Source organism: Aquarana catesbeiana, linkage group LG05, assembly GCF_042186555.1.
Source record: "Aquarana catesbeiana isolate 2022-GZ linkage group LG05, ASM4218655v1, whole genome shotgun sequence".
NCBI lineage: Eukaryota > Metazoa > Chordata > Amphibia > Anura > Ranidae > Aquarana > Aquarana catesbeiana.
Window position 1 is genome coordinate 535,663,841 of NC_133328.1, and position 17,620 is coordinate 535,681,460.

Here is a 17,620-nt window from a genome sequence, read left to right on the forward strand (position 1 = left end):
CAGCTTGGTCCATTGTACATTAGTGCATGTGGGATTCCCCTGGAAGCTGGAAATCACAATAGTAAGCACTGCTACTACACCATGACTTCCTGGTCCTAAATCGAGCAGCTGCATTTCTTCTAAATGAACACAGGAGGTCGCCCGCTCAGCAGTAGCGCCATTCAGATAACATTTTGCATTTTCAGTACAGCGAGACCGTTTTAGCTTTTATACAGCATGACTGGAGCCAATTATCTATGTGGATTCTCCAGTGCATCTGACCTTCTTTATTGTTTGCTTATGAGAGCAATTTGATCCCCAATGTCAGAAAAGCAGATGGTTTAGCACACAAGAACACATCAATTTCCTTGTTCATTAAAATTTTCCAGGAAGCCACATGGTATCATGCATAAGTCCAAGCTTATCCACACATCATTTAGGTTGTCCAACCCAAGGTCAGAAACAAATGGACCAATCTCAAAAACACAATGCAACAAAAATAATAAGGATATTGCTTATCTGGAAAAATGAAACTAAGTAGAGCTTACAATCTAAGGGGAGGGGGTGATGGTACAAAATGTAATAGCTGCAGGGGATGATATCTGATGGAAGTGACTCAAGTACAGTATTTTAGGTGGAGGTGGGGTAAGGCTTCACTGAATAAGTTTGTTTTCTAGTCTAATAATAGAAACATTTATTCAGGGATGCCTACCCCACCTCTACCTAAAAAAAAAAAAAAAAACTTTACTTGAGTCACCTTCGTCAGATCACCCCATGCAGCTATTACATTTTGTACTATCTACCCCTCCTTTAAGATTGCAAGCTCCATGAGCAGGGCACTCCTATTCCTTCTGCACTGAACTGTATTGTAATTGTACCGTCTCCCTTATATTATAAAGCGCTGTGCAAACTGTTGGCGCTATATAAATCCTGTATAATAAAAATAGTGGAAAGTAGAATAGCATATTTGTCATACAGTTGCTTTATAACTGGGCCCCTAAATTGTCTTTGTGTAGCTTTAAATTGCTGTCAATCCTAAATAAGTTGTATATAGGGATCTAACTGTAGCACATTGTAATTGCTTCGGGCAAACTTTTTTTTGGATAGAATGATGAGGTATTAGGACCCCTGTCAGGTTTGTATTGCTGTCTGTGCTCCTGTTAGGAAGATTCACCCTATTATCTCTGTTTACCATTATTGCTGAAAGTAAAAGTTTTGAGTTGTCCCCAGAACAGGAATAGAAGAAATCTTCCAAATGGGAACACTAGTTTCAACCAGATATTTCCTCACTTTATCTTTCAATGATTTTTATTCAAGTTTTTCATCATACAAAAGTTAGGTCCATGGCATTGACTTTAACAGTATACAGTTTTCATAGACAGAGTAGCATACAGTACAAACACGTAAAATCCGCCGCCTCTTCATCTCATCTATAAATTCTCTCAACCTGATATAGTATGGATCATCCGTGTTGAGCCTCTCACCATATCCTTTATCCTTATAACAATTATATGAATGAATGATTTGTAAAGCACTGCAAATGCGAACTGAATCGCCTCAAGGCGCTAGATGCGTTCTGTGTTGTCAGCTTCTAAGAGGTAGGTCTTGAGTTTTTTCCTGAAGGCCTGATGGTTTTCTTCCATGCGAATGTAAGTCAGAAGAGCGTTCCATAGCCTTGGTCCTTGGACTGCGAATCTTCGGTCTCCCTTTGATTTGTAGCGGTACTTGGGAATGAGGTGGTGGTTTTGGTTAGATGATCGAAGACTGCGATTGGGTGTGTAGTGTTTTCTTTTCTCTCGAAGGTATTGAGGAACGTTTCCTTGTATGCATTTGTGGGTGAGGCAGAGGGTCTTGAATGTGATCCGATTCTTTACGTTTAGCCAATGTAGGCTCCTCAGGGATGGGGAGATGGATTCCCAGGGTTTTTTTTTTACCTGTTAGCAGTCTTGCCGCCGTGTTTTGGATGAGTTGTAAGCGCGCAAGCGGATATTGGGGTAATCCTATGTAGAGGGAGTTTGCGTAGTCGAGTCGGGAATTGATGATTGTTCCAACTACTGCTGCTTTGTCCTCTTCTGGGATGAGTCTATGTAGCAGGCGGAGGAGATGGCGAGATCCGCTAACTAATGATCCTATTTGTGCATCCATTGACATTTCTGAGTCAAAGATAACTCCGAGACTCTTGGCTTTGGTGCTTGGAGAGATGGTCTGTCCAAAGATGGTGGGAGGTGTCCATGGGGTCTTTGTTTTGGAATTTTGGTTAGTGTGTAGGAGAAGAAGTTCTGTTTTTGAACCGCTGAGTTTGAGGGAGCTAATGGTCATCCAGTCATCTATCAAAGTGAGGCATTTCTCTAGTTGTTGATGATGGTCTTTTTGTCCGGTGATGCGAAAATAGAGTTGGGTGTCATCAGCGTATGAGTGGAAGCAGAGGTCCGATTTTCTGATGATTTTGAGGAGTGGGCGGATGTAGATGTTGAATAGCACTGGTGACAAGGGTGAACCCTGAGGGACTCCACAGGAGAGTTCGTGGGTTTCAGAGGTGAATGCTCCTAGGTTCACTGTCTGAGAACGATTCTCTAAGAAGGATGCAAATCATTTTAGACCAGAATCTGTGGCTCCTGCTACTTCTGTGAGGCGGACAAGTAGAGTATTGTGGTCCACTATATCAAATGCTGCACTGAGGTCTAACAGTACCAGGAGACATGATTCTCCGTCATCTGCTGCTTCAAGGGCGTCGTCCCATATTTTGAGAAGTGACGTTTCTGTGCCATGGCCTGGGCGGAAGCCTGACTGCAGAGGGTCCAGGAGTTAGTGTGTGTCCAGGTATATAGTAAGGGCATAAGGGCACGTCCCCCGCGCCAGGAGAAGCAGGTCACCCCAGCAGAAATTTGGGGATATCCTGCCTCCCCAAACCGCGTAGTGGCGGACCCCGGCCCGACAACACCAGTCTCAGCGTAAAAAAGAGACAGGAGGGGGGAAGAGAAGACAGGAGGGGGGGGGGGGGGACGAGGACTCCATGCTCTGCGCTGAACCCCACAAGGAACACTCTGATCAGTGAGAGTCCGGGGGTCATTCGTCAAGTAACTGGTCCATGGGTCCCAAATTTTGTTAAACAGCTTCATTTTGTCCTGTACAATGGCCATCAGTCTTTCATTTAAAATAAGCCAAGAAAAGTTTGTGTTTAATTTGGTCAAATGGTAGGGCCGCTGATTTCCAGTTCTTTGCTATTATGATTTTGGCCGATACAAATATGAACGTAAGGAGCCGTCTTTGGGTTTTGGAGGCTTCGTCTATCTTACAACCTAAGAGTGCATGTTTCGGGGATTTGGTCAGGTTAATCTGAGTGAGGGAATATATAAAGTTATAGACTCTGATCCAAAATCTCCTTACTTTGGGGCATTGCCACCAAATATGGTATGCCGTCCCTTCCTGACCACAGCTCCGAAAGCACTTAGAAGATGCCTCGGGGACAAAAGAGGCCAGTCTGGTCGGCACCATGTACCACCATAATAAAACCTTATAATTAGCTTCTATTATTGAAGCATTGATCAGTGACTTGGAAGCAGCCAATGCTAACGAATGCCATTCCTCAAGTTCCAGGTTTTCCTGGATATCTTGTTCCCATTGGGTCATATAAGTCAGTTTTGCAGTGACATATGTCAAAATAGTATATATGGCGGATATATGACCTCGAAGTTTATCAAATTGGCGACACATTTTCCATGGGTGACATAGTTGTAAGGTCACCTTTGCGTGATAGGGTCTGCATGTAATGATAGATTTGAGTATATCTAAAGAGTCCGGTAATAGGTATTTTTCTATCAGCAAGCTTTTGGATAGCATTCCCTTATGATCACAGAGGTCTGCAATCTGTAAGAAGCCCTTATTAGACCACCAGTCAAAAGTAGAGGGGGTGAAGTCCCCATTTCGCAAAAGGGGGGCTAATGGATTGTGGGGAGATTTAAATTTTTGGGTTCTTGCCAGTCTGTCCCAAATATCCAGGGATAAGGAGAGGGAAGGGCATAAAATCATAGGCCTTTCCCTTATCGGCATCCACATTCTATGTGAGATTGGTTTGGGATAGCAGGAATATGATTCCATAGCCATCCACGGTGTCTGGGGTTCTTGAGTGTGGAATTTGGTAAGTTGAGCCAATTGGACCACATAAAAATATTTTTGCAAATCAGGGAGTCCAAGACCTCCCCTCCGTTTTGGTGTAAAGCGCCTGTTCACCCTGGGCCTCTTGTCACCCCATACAGAAGCTTCTTTTGAAATAACAACAGGTCCAACCTATTAAGCGCCACTGGTAAAGTACGAAACAAATACAAGATTTTTGGGAGAATATTTATTTTTATAGAGTGCAGTCTGCTAAACCACGACGGAGGATGGACTTGCCATCTGGACAGGTCTGCTATTAAGCGTCTATACTGTGAATATAGGGTTTGTAAGGAAGGGGTTAAATGAATTCCTAAGTAAGGTGAGCTACCGGCTCCCAGTGAAATTGGTGGAACTGTTCGAGGACTTTCTGGGTGGAGTCCTGCAGGGAGACGTTCAATGCCTTTGATTTGTCAACGTTGATTTTAAGACCTGAGATAGCTGAAAACGGTTGCAGTATTTCATATAGGTTGGGGAGGGAGGCGATAGGTGCCGACAAAACCATCAGGATATCATCAGCGAAAAACAAGCTCTTATGTTCCCTGTCACGGCATTCTATACCCTTAATATCTGGACAGGCGCAAATCTTAATTGCTAATGGTTCTATTGCTAGAACGAAAACCAGTGGGGATAGAGGACACCCCTGTCGAGTTCCCCTACAAATATTAAAGGGCTGGGAGGAGTATCCCCTAAGCATTAATGATGCTTTTGGCATATCGTACAATATTCGAAGGATAGCCAAAAAGTGTTTGCCAAATCCATAACGGGGCAAGACGTCTAGCAGATAATCCCAGGACAGGGAATCAAACGCCTTGTGGATGTCCAGCGAAAGCAGCATTCCCTGTCTGGTTCCAATCGGAATGGATGGCTGAAATGAGATCTATGATTCTAGGGGTCTGATCTGATGTCTGGCGGCCTGGGACAAAGCCTGCCTGGGACGGTAATTGGAACACTCTCCAAGATCTTTTCCCGGTTTTGGTATAACATGGATGTATGCTGCATTGTCGCGTTTTGGGATATTGTTACCCTTTTCTCAGATCATTAAGATAGGCACACAAATGGGGGAGCAATACTTCTTGGTATTTCCTACAATAATGACTCGAAAATCCATCTGGGCCCGGGACTTTAGAGGGATGAATAGTTTTTATGGCCATCTTGATTTCCACTTCTGTGAATTCTTTATCCATAAGCTCCGCATGGGTGTTTGTAAGCTGAGGCAGTGGAACCTCCCTAAAAAGGCTTCGGCCTTTGTGTGTGAGTATTGGTCTGGCTTGCTGTACAGTTTAGTGTAGAATTTGTGGAATTCCTGAATGATAGTTTTGGGGTTTTGTGTGGGGTGTCTCGTGGGCAGTCTCAATTTAGGCAAAGTGGACGTGAGTATACGGGGTACTAACTTCCTAGCCAACATAGTGGTTGGTTTATCGCCCATAGTGTAATATTTATGTCTCGACCAACAAATGCATTTTTCTGCTTGAGTAGTTAGACTTAGGTTCAGTGCCAATCTAGCCTCATCTATCCGATGTCTAATGTTAACCTGAGGAGCCAGACGCTGTTCTTGCATAAGCTTGCCAAGGTCAACTTCCAATTGTTTAATCGTCTGTTCCCGGGTTTGTTTGGCCCTGGCCGCTAATTGAATGATTTTATCCCGTATAGTAGCCTTATGAGCTGCCCAAATTATCGCAGGGGACATAGAAGGAGAGGAATTCTCCTGAAAATAAGCCTGAAGCTCCTTCTTGAGTACCGTGTATATAGTGGGGTTTAATAAAGCTGCATTTAAGCGCCATGGTGATAGGCGTGGTTTAGACCAAAGGCCAGATAATGACATTTTAATCGGGGAGTGGTCCGACCAGGGAATGGACAGAATGCCTGCCGACGTAATGACTGGAAGTAATGAGGTGTGCACGAAAAAGTGGTCTATGCGGGAATAAGTGCTATGTGCCTGTGAATAATGCGTGTAATCTCTAGCGGAGGGGGTTGTCTCCCACCAGGCATTGATCAGGTCATATATGTCCAATAGGGAGATTTCCTCACTTTAGAGGGATTTTCTCTCACTTCCTATTTTGTCAATGGGACAGGAAGTGAATGGAAATCTACTCATTGGGACACAGATGACATAAATTAACCTTACATGGATTATAACCCTCCCTTACTTTAACAAAAATAAAAAGTTTTGCCTTTAGTTCTACAATAAAACCGAGACTATGGATTTAGATATATATTTTTTTAATGAAACAGTTATTCAAGTGGTTTACTTACTGAGACAATGATGCTCGTCCCCCATACACAAGAGAAAAGGTAGAAAGCACTCAGCTGCCCAGACTCATTGAACTTGCTGTGTTTTGTCTTGGAGAAGTGCATGCGCCTGTTAATTTTCTGAAAGAAGACAGCTTGATTAGATAAACTAAATTAACATCTCATTGAGCGATATAAAATTCAGAATGATACGTGAGATCTCAAGAATAAATCAGTGAGAACTGTTAAAAATATTTTCAAAAAGCTGATGGCAGATGATTAGCGACACTAAGGTTAAAAATATATAATGGTTAAAAAAGAAAAAACAAGAAAGGGGGACCTGTTCACATCTGTGCATGTTAGATGCATTGCATGATCAGTGCAACATGTTTTATGTGCTTTACCACTGAACTCTAACTTGTTTGTTATAAACCACTTAGGTCCAGCAGCATGTGTTTTTTCAAAGTACCTAATTCACAATCGCCTAAAATGTGCAGATGTAAACTGAGCTGTAATCCTCTGGTGATCACACAATCCAAGCACTCTCCTCCAACTACTAATATGGCTGTTAAAAGGTAACCTTTAAAATTTACTACTACAGGCTCCAGACTTTTTGCCCCATTGCTGCCCCCTTTAAACCACGGTTTCCAGCCTTTCAGAACATCATGCTGATAGATCAGCCATGAAACCCTAGGGTTCCTCCAGAGTTTGCTAGAGGTTATTTGGGCTGTGGCTGATAATCTGATGCTGCTGCATAGTTTGAATCCAATGGTAGTTGGCAGAGCCAGCAGCATGACACCAAATGACCTCCAATTTAAAAGAGAAGTTAAGGATTTCAAAGAAAAAAACATTTATTACTCACATAGGTGGAAGCAGCATTGATCCAATGCTGTATCTGTCTCCTGCCGGCTCTGTAGTGAGAATTGAGTGACCAAACATGGCTGATCGCTCAGTTCTTCCCCTCTGCTTTAAGCAGAGAGCTGGGGGTCTCTGCATTCTTCTCCAGCGCTCACTGGAGCTCTGGGCTGTGGAGGGGACAGGAGAGTCTGGCTCAGGCTCTCAGTGGATCGCTGAGAGACTGAGGCCAGGTGCCAATCCAGGCTTCTGGGCAGATCTGATCATAAGGTCAGGAACTTTTAGGAGTCGGCTCTGACATCAGCTGACAGCGGACTTCAGCACAATGTCAGCTGAAAATGGATCACAGGAGTGCCAAAAGAACTGCACTCCTGTATGGCCATACTTCTTTAACCTATTTTGGCAGGGGTTCCCCGAGACCTCAAAATTATTTTATAGTTCCTCTGGGGTAAAAAATTTTGCGAAAGGCAGATAATAAAACCAACATGGACATCATGGGAGTAGAGCTTTTTTTTTTTGGTCAGTTATTATCACATGCTGTGGAGCAATGGGGGACACACACCGGTCTTGACTGCTAGACAGGGATACCCCAAAGCATATTTTAACCTGAAGGCTTATCGCTTTTTGATAATTACATTGCACATGTGGACATTAATTTATTTAGGAGAAAGCACATTTTTGGTGAAAAGGTTTTATTATGAACTGCCTGCATGCTTAAAAACTACCAACTAATTCATTTTGTTAAGCGCTGCGCAACCTTTTGGCGCTATATAATTCCTGTATAATAATAACCAAGCCACATGGTCCCTTCACTAATACAAATGGGCAGACAGAATTAGAAGTGCACTTATTTATCAAATGATCAAGGTAGTTATTTGAAAGCAATAAAAAAAAAAAAAAAATGTACTTACATCTAGGACATATTCTTGTATGACAGCATGTAGTATTATTGCCACAAGCATATAAAAGAAAACCGTTGACACGTCTTTGATGCCGTAGTGATAGAATGAAACTGGTTCACCTAGAACACCTGAAAAACAAAGAAACAAACCAAATCAATGTCCTGAGATTAAAACCAGAAACACGTACATGGCTAGGAAGTGATGGATACCCTTTGACTTCCACATCATTATAGGACACAGTACCGACGTGGAGGTTGGTGGGTGGAGCCACTGACCACTTCTGTGGGGGACACAGAAGATCACCAGTCTCGGGAAATGCTGGTTTCTTAGTATTCAGGTGGAAGAAGTCTTTGCATCTGGAGGAGCAGTCAATGGAAGGAATATTTACCCTCTTTTGAAGAGAGCTTGGTTTAAAATGCCAAGGGAGCTTTAACATTCTGTGTAACCTTATATTCAGTGTCAGTGTCCGTGTACTACCGAATATTGTGTCTGTGTCCAACTTTGTCCAAATACATCATGCTAATTGACAAGGCAGATTACAGATAGCTGAACAGGGAAAACCTATTGTGCCACTGTAGTAGTTTTTCTTTTTTCCAGGCTCACATCTGTACAGCTATGACCAGCTGAAAAAGGAGACGGAGTGGACAATTCAAGTTTCTTTGGAATTTGTTATTCAGGAAGATCACATACATATTTTTTATTTCAGAGAACGGGCAGTCATTTTCTGAAATTGCAGTAATGCCCTGTACACACGATCGGACAGTCCGACAACAAAATCCATGGATTTTTTCCGACGGATGTTGGCTCAAACTTGTCTTGCATACACACGGTCGCACAAAGTTGTCGGAAAATCTGATCGTTCTGAACGTGGTGACGTAAAACACGTACGTCGGGACTATAAACGGGGCAGTAGCCAATAGCTTTCGTCTCTTAATTTATTCTGAGCATGCATGGCACCTTGTGCTTCGGATTTGTGTACACACGATCATATTTAACTGATCGAATTTTGTTGTCGGAAAATTTTATAGCCTGCTCTCAAACTTTGTGTGTCGGAAATTCCAACGGAAAAAGTCAGATGGAGCCCACATACGATCGGAATTTCTGACAACACAATCCAATCGCACTTTTTCTGTCGGAAAATCCGACCATGTGTACAGGGCATAAGGTTATTATACTATGTCAGGAAGTTAGATGCAAACAGAACTATATAGAACTATAAGAAAGTGGACAGATCTTTGTGATATGCTCTCAGTTATAACATTATTATTATAACATATTCATCAATCTGTCATAAGTGTACTGCTATTTACCTGTAATAAAAAATTACCACTTGACAGATGTAACACCTGCCATTTAACATCATCTGAAGTGCTGCCAAAAGCCAAGGACGTGCCAAATATATTTAATTCAAGGATTAGATAGAATGTATTAAAACAGCCAGCATAGGTAAAATTATAACTCAGACGTGCAAACACAGAAGACACACAGGAGTTTACAGACACAAGCAGTCCTGGGAGAGCTATGGCCATCCAGCAACCCCAGGGGACTGTCTACTGTCCTACAGCTGAAAGTTCAATAGCTGGATGGACTCAAGGATTCTCATTTTTAATATTGGAAGGGATTCTAAACTCCAGGGATGAAAATACATTTACTGATGTATTAACAATCACAGAGCTGTGCCAATTTGGACCTGGCATTCAGCTCTAAAAATACGTGCTTAACTATTGCTTCCCTCTGAATCGAAGTTTAAACCCCAACTTCATGAAATTAAAAAAAATAAAAAAATAAAAGATACCTTTGTAGTGGTGCCCTGTTATGTCTAGGCAGGGCTGGTGCAAAGATTTTTGACACCCTAGACGAAACCCAGTTTTGCCACCCCCACATGGCTCCGCCCATTACTCCACCCCCTTTGTCCTGCCCATGTGACAGGAGCTGGTGCTATATAGGAAGCCTAGGCTCTGCTTCCTCTAGTGTCGGCTCCGTTCTTCACACTGATTCTCAGGGATGGCAAGTCGGGACCTCCAAAATCAGGGCTTGCCAACACACCATCCCAGAGCAGGAGGTGGCGAGTCACATCAGAGTGCCAGCAGTTGGGCACCCCTGCTGTAAGGAATGCATTGTGTATTAGGCAGAGCTGGCTGTACTGGGATGATCACCAGAGAGTCTCAGAGAGACAGACAGATCGGTCACTGATGATCATAGCAGCACGCAGCAGCAGGGGATGTTTGCTTCTGTTCTGTTGGGGGACTCGGGACATGTCCTCCAGGCTCCAGTGCTGTGCCTCTAATTACACTATAGGTCGGACGGAGCGGCTGCCTGAGACTGAGTCAGTTACATGCTGCAGCCTGAAGAGCATGCGGACGCAGAGGGAAACCAGTGGCTGGGTGCCCTAGGCAGCTGCCTAGTGGTAGCACAGGCCCTGTGTCTAAGGAGTAGAAGAACGCGTTGTATTACTCACCTTACACAATTTTCTGGCGCTAAATTCTTCTCCCCAAAGTTCCATGACAGGAGTGTGGCTGCATCTAGCAGTGCCTTACAGAGGTGGCTGCGGGGACTGGTCACACCGCCGGAGGGCGGAATCAGGTAAGTATTTTTCCTTTTTCTGGAACCCCTAAACATAATATAACCCTTGAAGTGCAGAGGGGCCCCACTGCAAGGATAGTTTTTTTTTTATAATCCCTGGAGAAGGGCTGGATGGGCATGGAAAATCTTTACCTCTGCAGTGGATCCCATTACAAGGATTGGCTGCTTGCTTTGTGTAGGGGATGGCAAATTAGGCGATATACTTACCTTAGCCCTCACTGTCTTGGCAGCTTATGCTCTCCTTTGCTGTCTGATATTCTTGGGTTGAGATTGGGCCTTGGTGTCCGGCATTGGTCAGGTTGATGTCAAAGAGCTGTGACCAGTCAGACTGCAAAGGAGAAGGCTGAAGGGGACTGCATGAAATTATATATATATATATATATATATATATATATATATATATATATATACACACATACACACACACACACACTATATTGTCAAAAGTATTGGGAAGCCTGCCTTTACACATACATGAACTTTAATGGCCGTAGGGGTTAATATTGAGTTGGCCCACTCTTTGCAGCTATAGCAGCTTCAGCTCTTCTGGGAAGGCTGTCTACAAGGTTTAGGAGTGTGTCTATGAGAATATTTGACCAATCCTGAAGCACATTTGTGAGGCTAGGCACTGATGTGGATGAGAAGGCCTGGCTTGCAGTCCCTACTTTAATGCATCCCAAAGTTGTTCTATCAGGTTGAGGTCAGGACTCTGTGCAGGTCAGTCAAGTTCCTCCACCGCAAAATTGCTCATTCATGCCTTTATGGACCTTGCTTTGTGCACTGGTGCGCAGTCATGTTGGAACAGGAAGGGGCCATCCCCAAACTGTTCCCACAAATTTGGGAGCATGAAATTTGTCCAAAATGTCTTGGTATGCTGACACCTTAAGAGTTCCCTTCACTGGAACTAAAGGGCCAAGCCCAACCCCTGAAAAACAACCCCTCACCATAATCCCCCTCCACCAAATGATTAGGACCTTGCTTTGTGCACTGGCCCAAAAAGACCTGGATAAGTAAGTTTTGGGTGGAGGAACTTGACTGGTCTGCACAGAGTCCTGACCCCAACTCTATAGAACACCTTTGGGATGAATTAGAGACTGTGAGCCAGGCCTTCTTGTCCAACATCAGTGTCTGATCTCACAAATGCTCTTCTGGAAGAATGGTCAAACATTTCCATAGACACACTTCTAAACCTTGTAGACTGCCTTCCCAGAAGAGTTGAAGCTGGTATAGGTGCAAAGGGTGGACCAACTCAATATTGAATTCTATGGACTAAGACTGGGATGCCATTAAATTTCATGTGTGTAAAGGCAGGCATCCCAATATCATAATCTGGCAGGACTTTATTCATTTGGCTCAGTTATTATGTAAAGTCCTATTTAAAGCAATAGTGGATAAACTCAGGTTCAGTTCTGGTACATCGCACTAGGATTAACACAAGCCGTGTCTTTAAATAGAACACAGCACACAGATTGCATCTAGTTTCTATTCTGGAACTTTTCTTTTGGATAACAAGATAACATGGATTTGCTGCTTGCAACTGATTTCGTAAAAGCTTTATAAAAAGCTGGTCATTAGGGAGCATATACTAACATTCAAGAGTCATGGCTAGTATCTGTACTCCAGGTATCACTGAGCTGCAATTCTAATGTTGTCATAAAGTGTAAATATGACATACATTATGATCTGCATTCCAGCCCCATCCGTTTATGTTATACAACCTATAGAAATGCTGGCCATACATGCATTGTTTTTTATGTGCTCATCATTTCTAATTGTTTTCATTCTCCAGATGTCTAAACGGATTGCTGGGTGTAAAATGAATGGCACTTTTGCCTGCATTGTTGTCAAAAACCTATTGAAGAAAGTAAACATTACTGGAAAGTGACAGTTTCAGAATCGGCACCCAACAATTACAAGCAATTTTGCAATTTTTGTGGAAAACCTGTCTTTGCTATACTATGTATAGAGAGACTACTGTATCGTAATTTTTTCTGTGTATTACTTGTTCACATTCTATGATCGAAAATTGTAAAAATTGTTTTATTGTTGCGTTTACTGCATAACACAGATTTAAAAAATATTCTACATGAAAAAGTAAAAAAAAAATTGATATCACATGGGTATTAATTAGGGAGGAGCTTAACCCTTTCACACCTAAAAGTAAAACAAATGTTAATGCCTAAGCACAAATTTGCAACTTTGACATGGGTTAGTAAAACTGTACATATCATCAAAACTACTTTGTGCATCCAGGTGAATTATATCTTGTTTTTTTCCCCCAAGGCAAATTTGGCGGTAAATGGTAATGGATATCTTCTTATTTTTTAATTTTTTTTTTTTTATTATTATTAGCAAAGGAGAACGGGCCCAAAATAGTAATAAAAAGTTATTTTTAATTTAGCTGTATATTTCTTGCTATTATCGTAACTTATCACCAAAGAGCAACCCAAAATAAAATTCTCTTGCTCCTGATGATTGCAGCGATACCACATAAATGTATGTTCGTTGTTGTTTGTACCCGTAGTGCAGCCCAGAAATAAAGGTGCACATTTTTTAATACTGCCTAAAACCACACTGACACCAATTTAAAAAATATATATTTTTTTTAATTGTACCCAAATTATGCTGATCTTGATCTCAACACTAACTCTGTAAAACCTTGATCTTGTTAATTTTTTGTTCTTTATTTTTAATAGAATTTTGTTTTGTTTTTTTACACACGCTTTGGTTTGTTTACATTTTTCTCTCCTGTAAGATGAGGAAGATACCATGCATCTTTCTCTTTGTTCATGAGCGGGCTCACAGTTACTAATCACTGTGCTAGCCAGTCAGAGGCTATCGCTACAAGTGACCTGGGACTAGGGCTGCAACTAACGATTATTTTCATAATCGATTAGTTGGCCGATTATTGTTTCGATTAATAACCTTAAAAAGTAGTGTGGTGTATAATTTAGTTAATATGTAAAATTAAAAAAAGGCAATTTATTCCTAAACATCTTTATATGCAGGGGTAAATATTAATAACCAACTATATGGTTAGGGAGTAAAATCTTTAATCCTCTCTGAGAATAACAGACAGAAGAAATATACTCTATATACTATTAGAGGTTGAATCTGGTAAATATCATCAGACCCAGATCAATTTTTTTTATTTAAAGAAAAAAAAAATTCTAGGCTGTTTTGCAGATTTTCAAACAGAACTGTAATATTATATGCTTTTCTGCAGCTTCTCCATTGAACCAAAAAAGCACAGTTTTGCATTGAAAAAGGTCCTTGACCCTTACCAAATACACAGCAGCTGAAAAAAGCATAGATGTGAACGTTAAATGAACTGTAGTGCATTTCTGCAAAAAGCACCAAAAACACATGGGTGGCAACCAGGCCTAAGACATTTAGTAACATAATGGAGTTAAAAAAAAAAAAAAAAATTAGTCCTTCGTTTTTTTACTGTGCAACAGTGAAAGTAATAATTTACAGTAGAGATTATTTGTTCTTTTTGTACTATAAAGGGCTAATTTTAGCTTTTTTAACCCCATTATGTTACTGGCCGATTAATCGATTATGAAAATAGTAAATCGATTCATTTCATAATCGATTAGTTGTCAATTAATCGATTAGTTGTTTCGGCCCTACCTGGAACACGAAAGTCTCGGTCCCGATCGTTGGCAAAAGACCAGTCTCTGTCCTGGGAGCACGCTCACTTCCGTTAAGCCGCATGTAAGGTGGGAAGGGGTTAAGGTTCAATCCAAACACAAAGTTCAGATCCAACTTTGGCTGCTCAGGTGTTTGAACGCTGGACTTTATAATGTAGTGGGAGCCAAATATATAAAGTATCAGTATTTCTACTTCTACTGTAGATGACAGCTTCCTTCCCGTCAACGGTTTTAAGGAAGTAGCAGGTGCTGGCACCCACTGCGTCCTTAGCAACCAGTGATGTCACTCAGCCCTAATCATTTACTGGCTGGGAATCCCTGGCCATGTAAACAAAAGGGCGGCGGATATCATTGATCAATTGCCATTGGTTGAGAGCGCTGGTTGGGAACCAGTCGGCAGACCTTTTTCAGTCATGCCCCTTCGGCAGAAGCCGGCAGTACGGCGGGCTTCTGTCGGACCAGCTGCAGTACACATGGGTTGAATGTCAGCAGGTTCTATAGAAACGCCTGACAATCGACCAGTGTGTGCTAAGTTTAAGCCTTAATATTGACTTCTGAAGCTGGTTTTCAAAAAAAAAAAAAAAAAGTGAGGAAGGGAAGGGGCCAAGCTTTACTTCAGAAATCCAGTGGATATATGCATACTGTACAATGGCATCCAGAGACTCAGGGTGTGCTGGAATTGAATTAGGTCTGACATGCAGGTGGCTGGAGACGCTTGCTCTGTGGTGGTACTGGTAGTTGAGGTGCTTTTTATAAAGTCTTGCAGTGGAACACTAATGCTTTAATGTTAAAAAATAATGATCACACACTTATTCATTTTATTTGGCAACTGAATTTGATACATTATTTTGGCAAATTAATTTGATACTTGGATGAATAAAGTACTGGGAGTTAAACCAGAACTTTGAAATAAGCAAACATTGTCGATGACAGATATATTCTTATTTGAATCTTAGTGTGTTTTGTTTTTTTTTCCAGATCTATGCAGTAATCAAATGTGAAACATTGCTTCTGTGCAGGAGCTTGCTGTAATAAAGACCAGTCACTGCTACTCTCTGTCCTTGTGCAAGGTGACTGATCTCGTATCCGCCCCCTCCTGCAGTTTTCAGCTGGCAGCCTGTACTGGGTGGGCCTGCTGGGACCCTCCCACAGCTTATTCCCCGAAAAAGCTCTACAGCAGGATGTCAACACGCCTCCAATGCCTTCATTCAGAGGATACTTTGCATTCATTCAGAAAATGCAAAGTGTTCTCGGAATGATGCCCATGCCGAGCGGCCGACCTCCTGTGTTCACAATGCAGCCACTCGGAGCAGGACAGAGAAGCTAGTGGAGATCAGTGGGGTAGGTGGTGTCTACCTCAGTGATTTTCAGCTTCCAGGGACATCAGCCAGGTATGGTATATACATAATAACATTGGTCCTTTTTAAAATAATTAGTAGAGTTACCTTGTCTCAGAGATCATCTTAGCAAGAAAGTGCTTTTAGCTTTATGGTCTCCAAGATTTGAGTTCAAATCTACAGCCATGAAATCAAAAGAGGCTTGAGAGCACAGCTATAGCAGAGCTTCCCCATAGTAAGCTAAAACAGTGATTACAGGGCCTCATGCACACTTGAGGTTATATAAATGACAGTAGCTTTAGCTGTAGAATGCTACGCTATAAGCGCAAGTTTATTTAGCAAAACTATACTCGCACAAAAGCTTATGGCTCAAAAGCACTCAAACGCTGAACAGCTGCGTTTTTTAGATATTTTCAGCATTAGAACGTTTTTACAGCTGAAAAACACCTCTTCAAGCCCACTAGTTCTGGGGGGGGTTTCCAGCCAGAGAATGCCTCAGCCAAAAACTGCTGATAAAAGCCTGTGCATGAACACTTAGGATAACACGCAGGAGAGTTTATTGATTGCAGAAAAAAACATCTGAAGCCAAAAAACAGAAGCTGTAAAAATGTCTAGTGAGCACGAGTCCCAAAGGATCAGATCTGAACTTTGCTGCTGGAGAAATGAAATGTTTGGAGAGCTCCCTGAACCTTTAAGTACTCACAAAGTTGGCCCTAGACTGCTCACTACAAGGGCTTATACTAAATAAAGCTCAGGTATTCAGGCCACTTAAAGTGGTTCTAAAGACTGAAGGTTTTTTTAACCTTCATGTTTTCTTTGCAAAAACTTTGTGTGCAGCGCCTCCCTCAGCCCAATCCAGCAATGTGCACGAGAGCAGAGGCTCTCCCAGGCCTCGCCCTCCTCATTGGTTGACACACATCCAGCCAGTGAGGGGGAGTGGGGCCAAGCCATGTTCTGTGTGTCTCACAAATACACAAGGGTGGCTCGGGAGTGAGCATGCACGAGTGCCCCTAGACCAAGCAGTTTGCTATGAGGGCACTAAGAGGGGGGAGGAGCCAAAAGCGCCAGCCAGAGATCCAAGAGTAGAAGAGGAAGCGGATGGTGTCTTTTTTATTATTATTTTTACTTTTAAATATTTATTAAAATTTTTCCTTTTTTAAAAATCTTTATCAACCCTGTTGGGGGGAGGGGCTTTGGTGAGATATCAGGGGTCTAAACGGACCCCTGATATCTCCCCTTTGAGATACGGAAAGGGACTGAGGACACAGATTGCACAGTCCTTTCTTTGCAGCCTCAGTTGCACTGAAGATGAATAGACAAGAGACAGAGGCTCCGCCGTATTCATAAACGAAAGAATTGTAAATACAGTTTACAATGCTCAGTTATGAATGGACAGAGTTACTGACTCTGCATTTAGAAAAGGAAGGAGTCGGTAAATTACAGATTTACCGGCTCCTTCCTCCGCTCTCTATCCTGACAGATCCGGGACAAAGGGGACCGGAAGACAGAAGGGGGGGGACACAGAGATGGACCAGAGGGGGAGGGACACAGAGATGGACCAGAGGGGGAGGGACACAGAGATGGACCAGAGGGGGAGGGACACAGAGATGGACCAGAGGGGGAGGGACACAGAGATGGACCAGAGGGGGAGGGACACAGAGATGGACCAGAGGGGGAGGGACACAGAGATGGACCAGAGGGGGAGGGACACAGAGATGGACCAGAGGGGGAGGGACACAGAGATGGACCAGAGGGGGAGGGACACAGGCGGGGACACACAGGAGGACAGAAGGGACAGTCAGGGACGATCAGTGTACCCCCACCGCTGCACTGATCACCCCCGAATGTCCAGGTATCGAATTAGGCATCAGAGCATTTGCACGAGTACAAGTAATCATGCAAATGCTCGGTATCGGTGCAACCCTAC

At 42.6% G+C, this 17,620-nt stretch overlaps 1 protein-coding gene across 1 annotated transcript in view; it reads right to left on the reverse strand.

Moving 5' to 3' along the window:
* Positions 1-17,620, reverse strand: part of TRAM1 (translocation associated membrane protein 1) — a 62,628-nt gene that overhangs the window by 25,850 nt on the left and 19,158 nt on the right. The window contains exons 3-4 of the mRNA XM_073631783.1: positions 8,130-8,248; positions 6,388-6,504 (exon numbers count right to left, since the gene is read on the reverse strand). Of these exons, the coding sequence (XP_073487884.1) occupies positions 6,388-6,504; positions 8,130-8,248 (236 nt within the window). The remainder of the gene's footprint in view (positions 1-6,387; positions 6,505-8,129; positions 8,249-17,620) is intronic.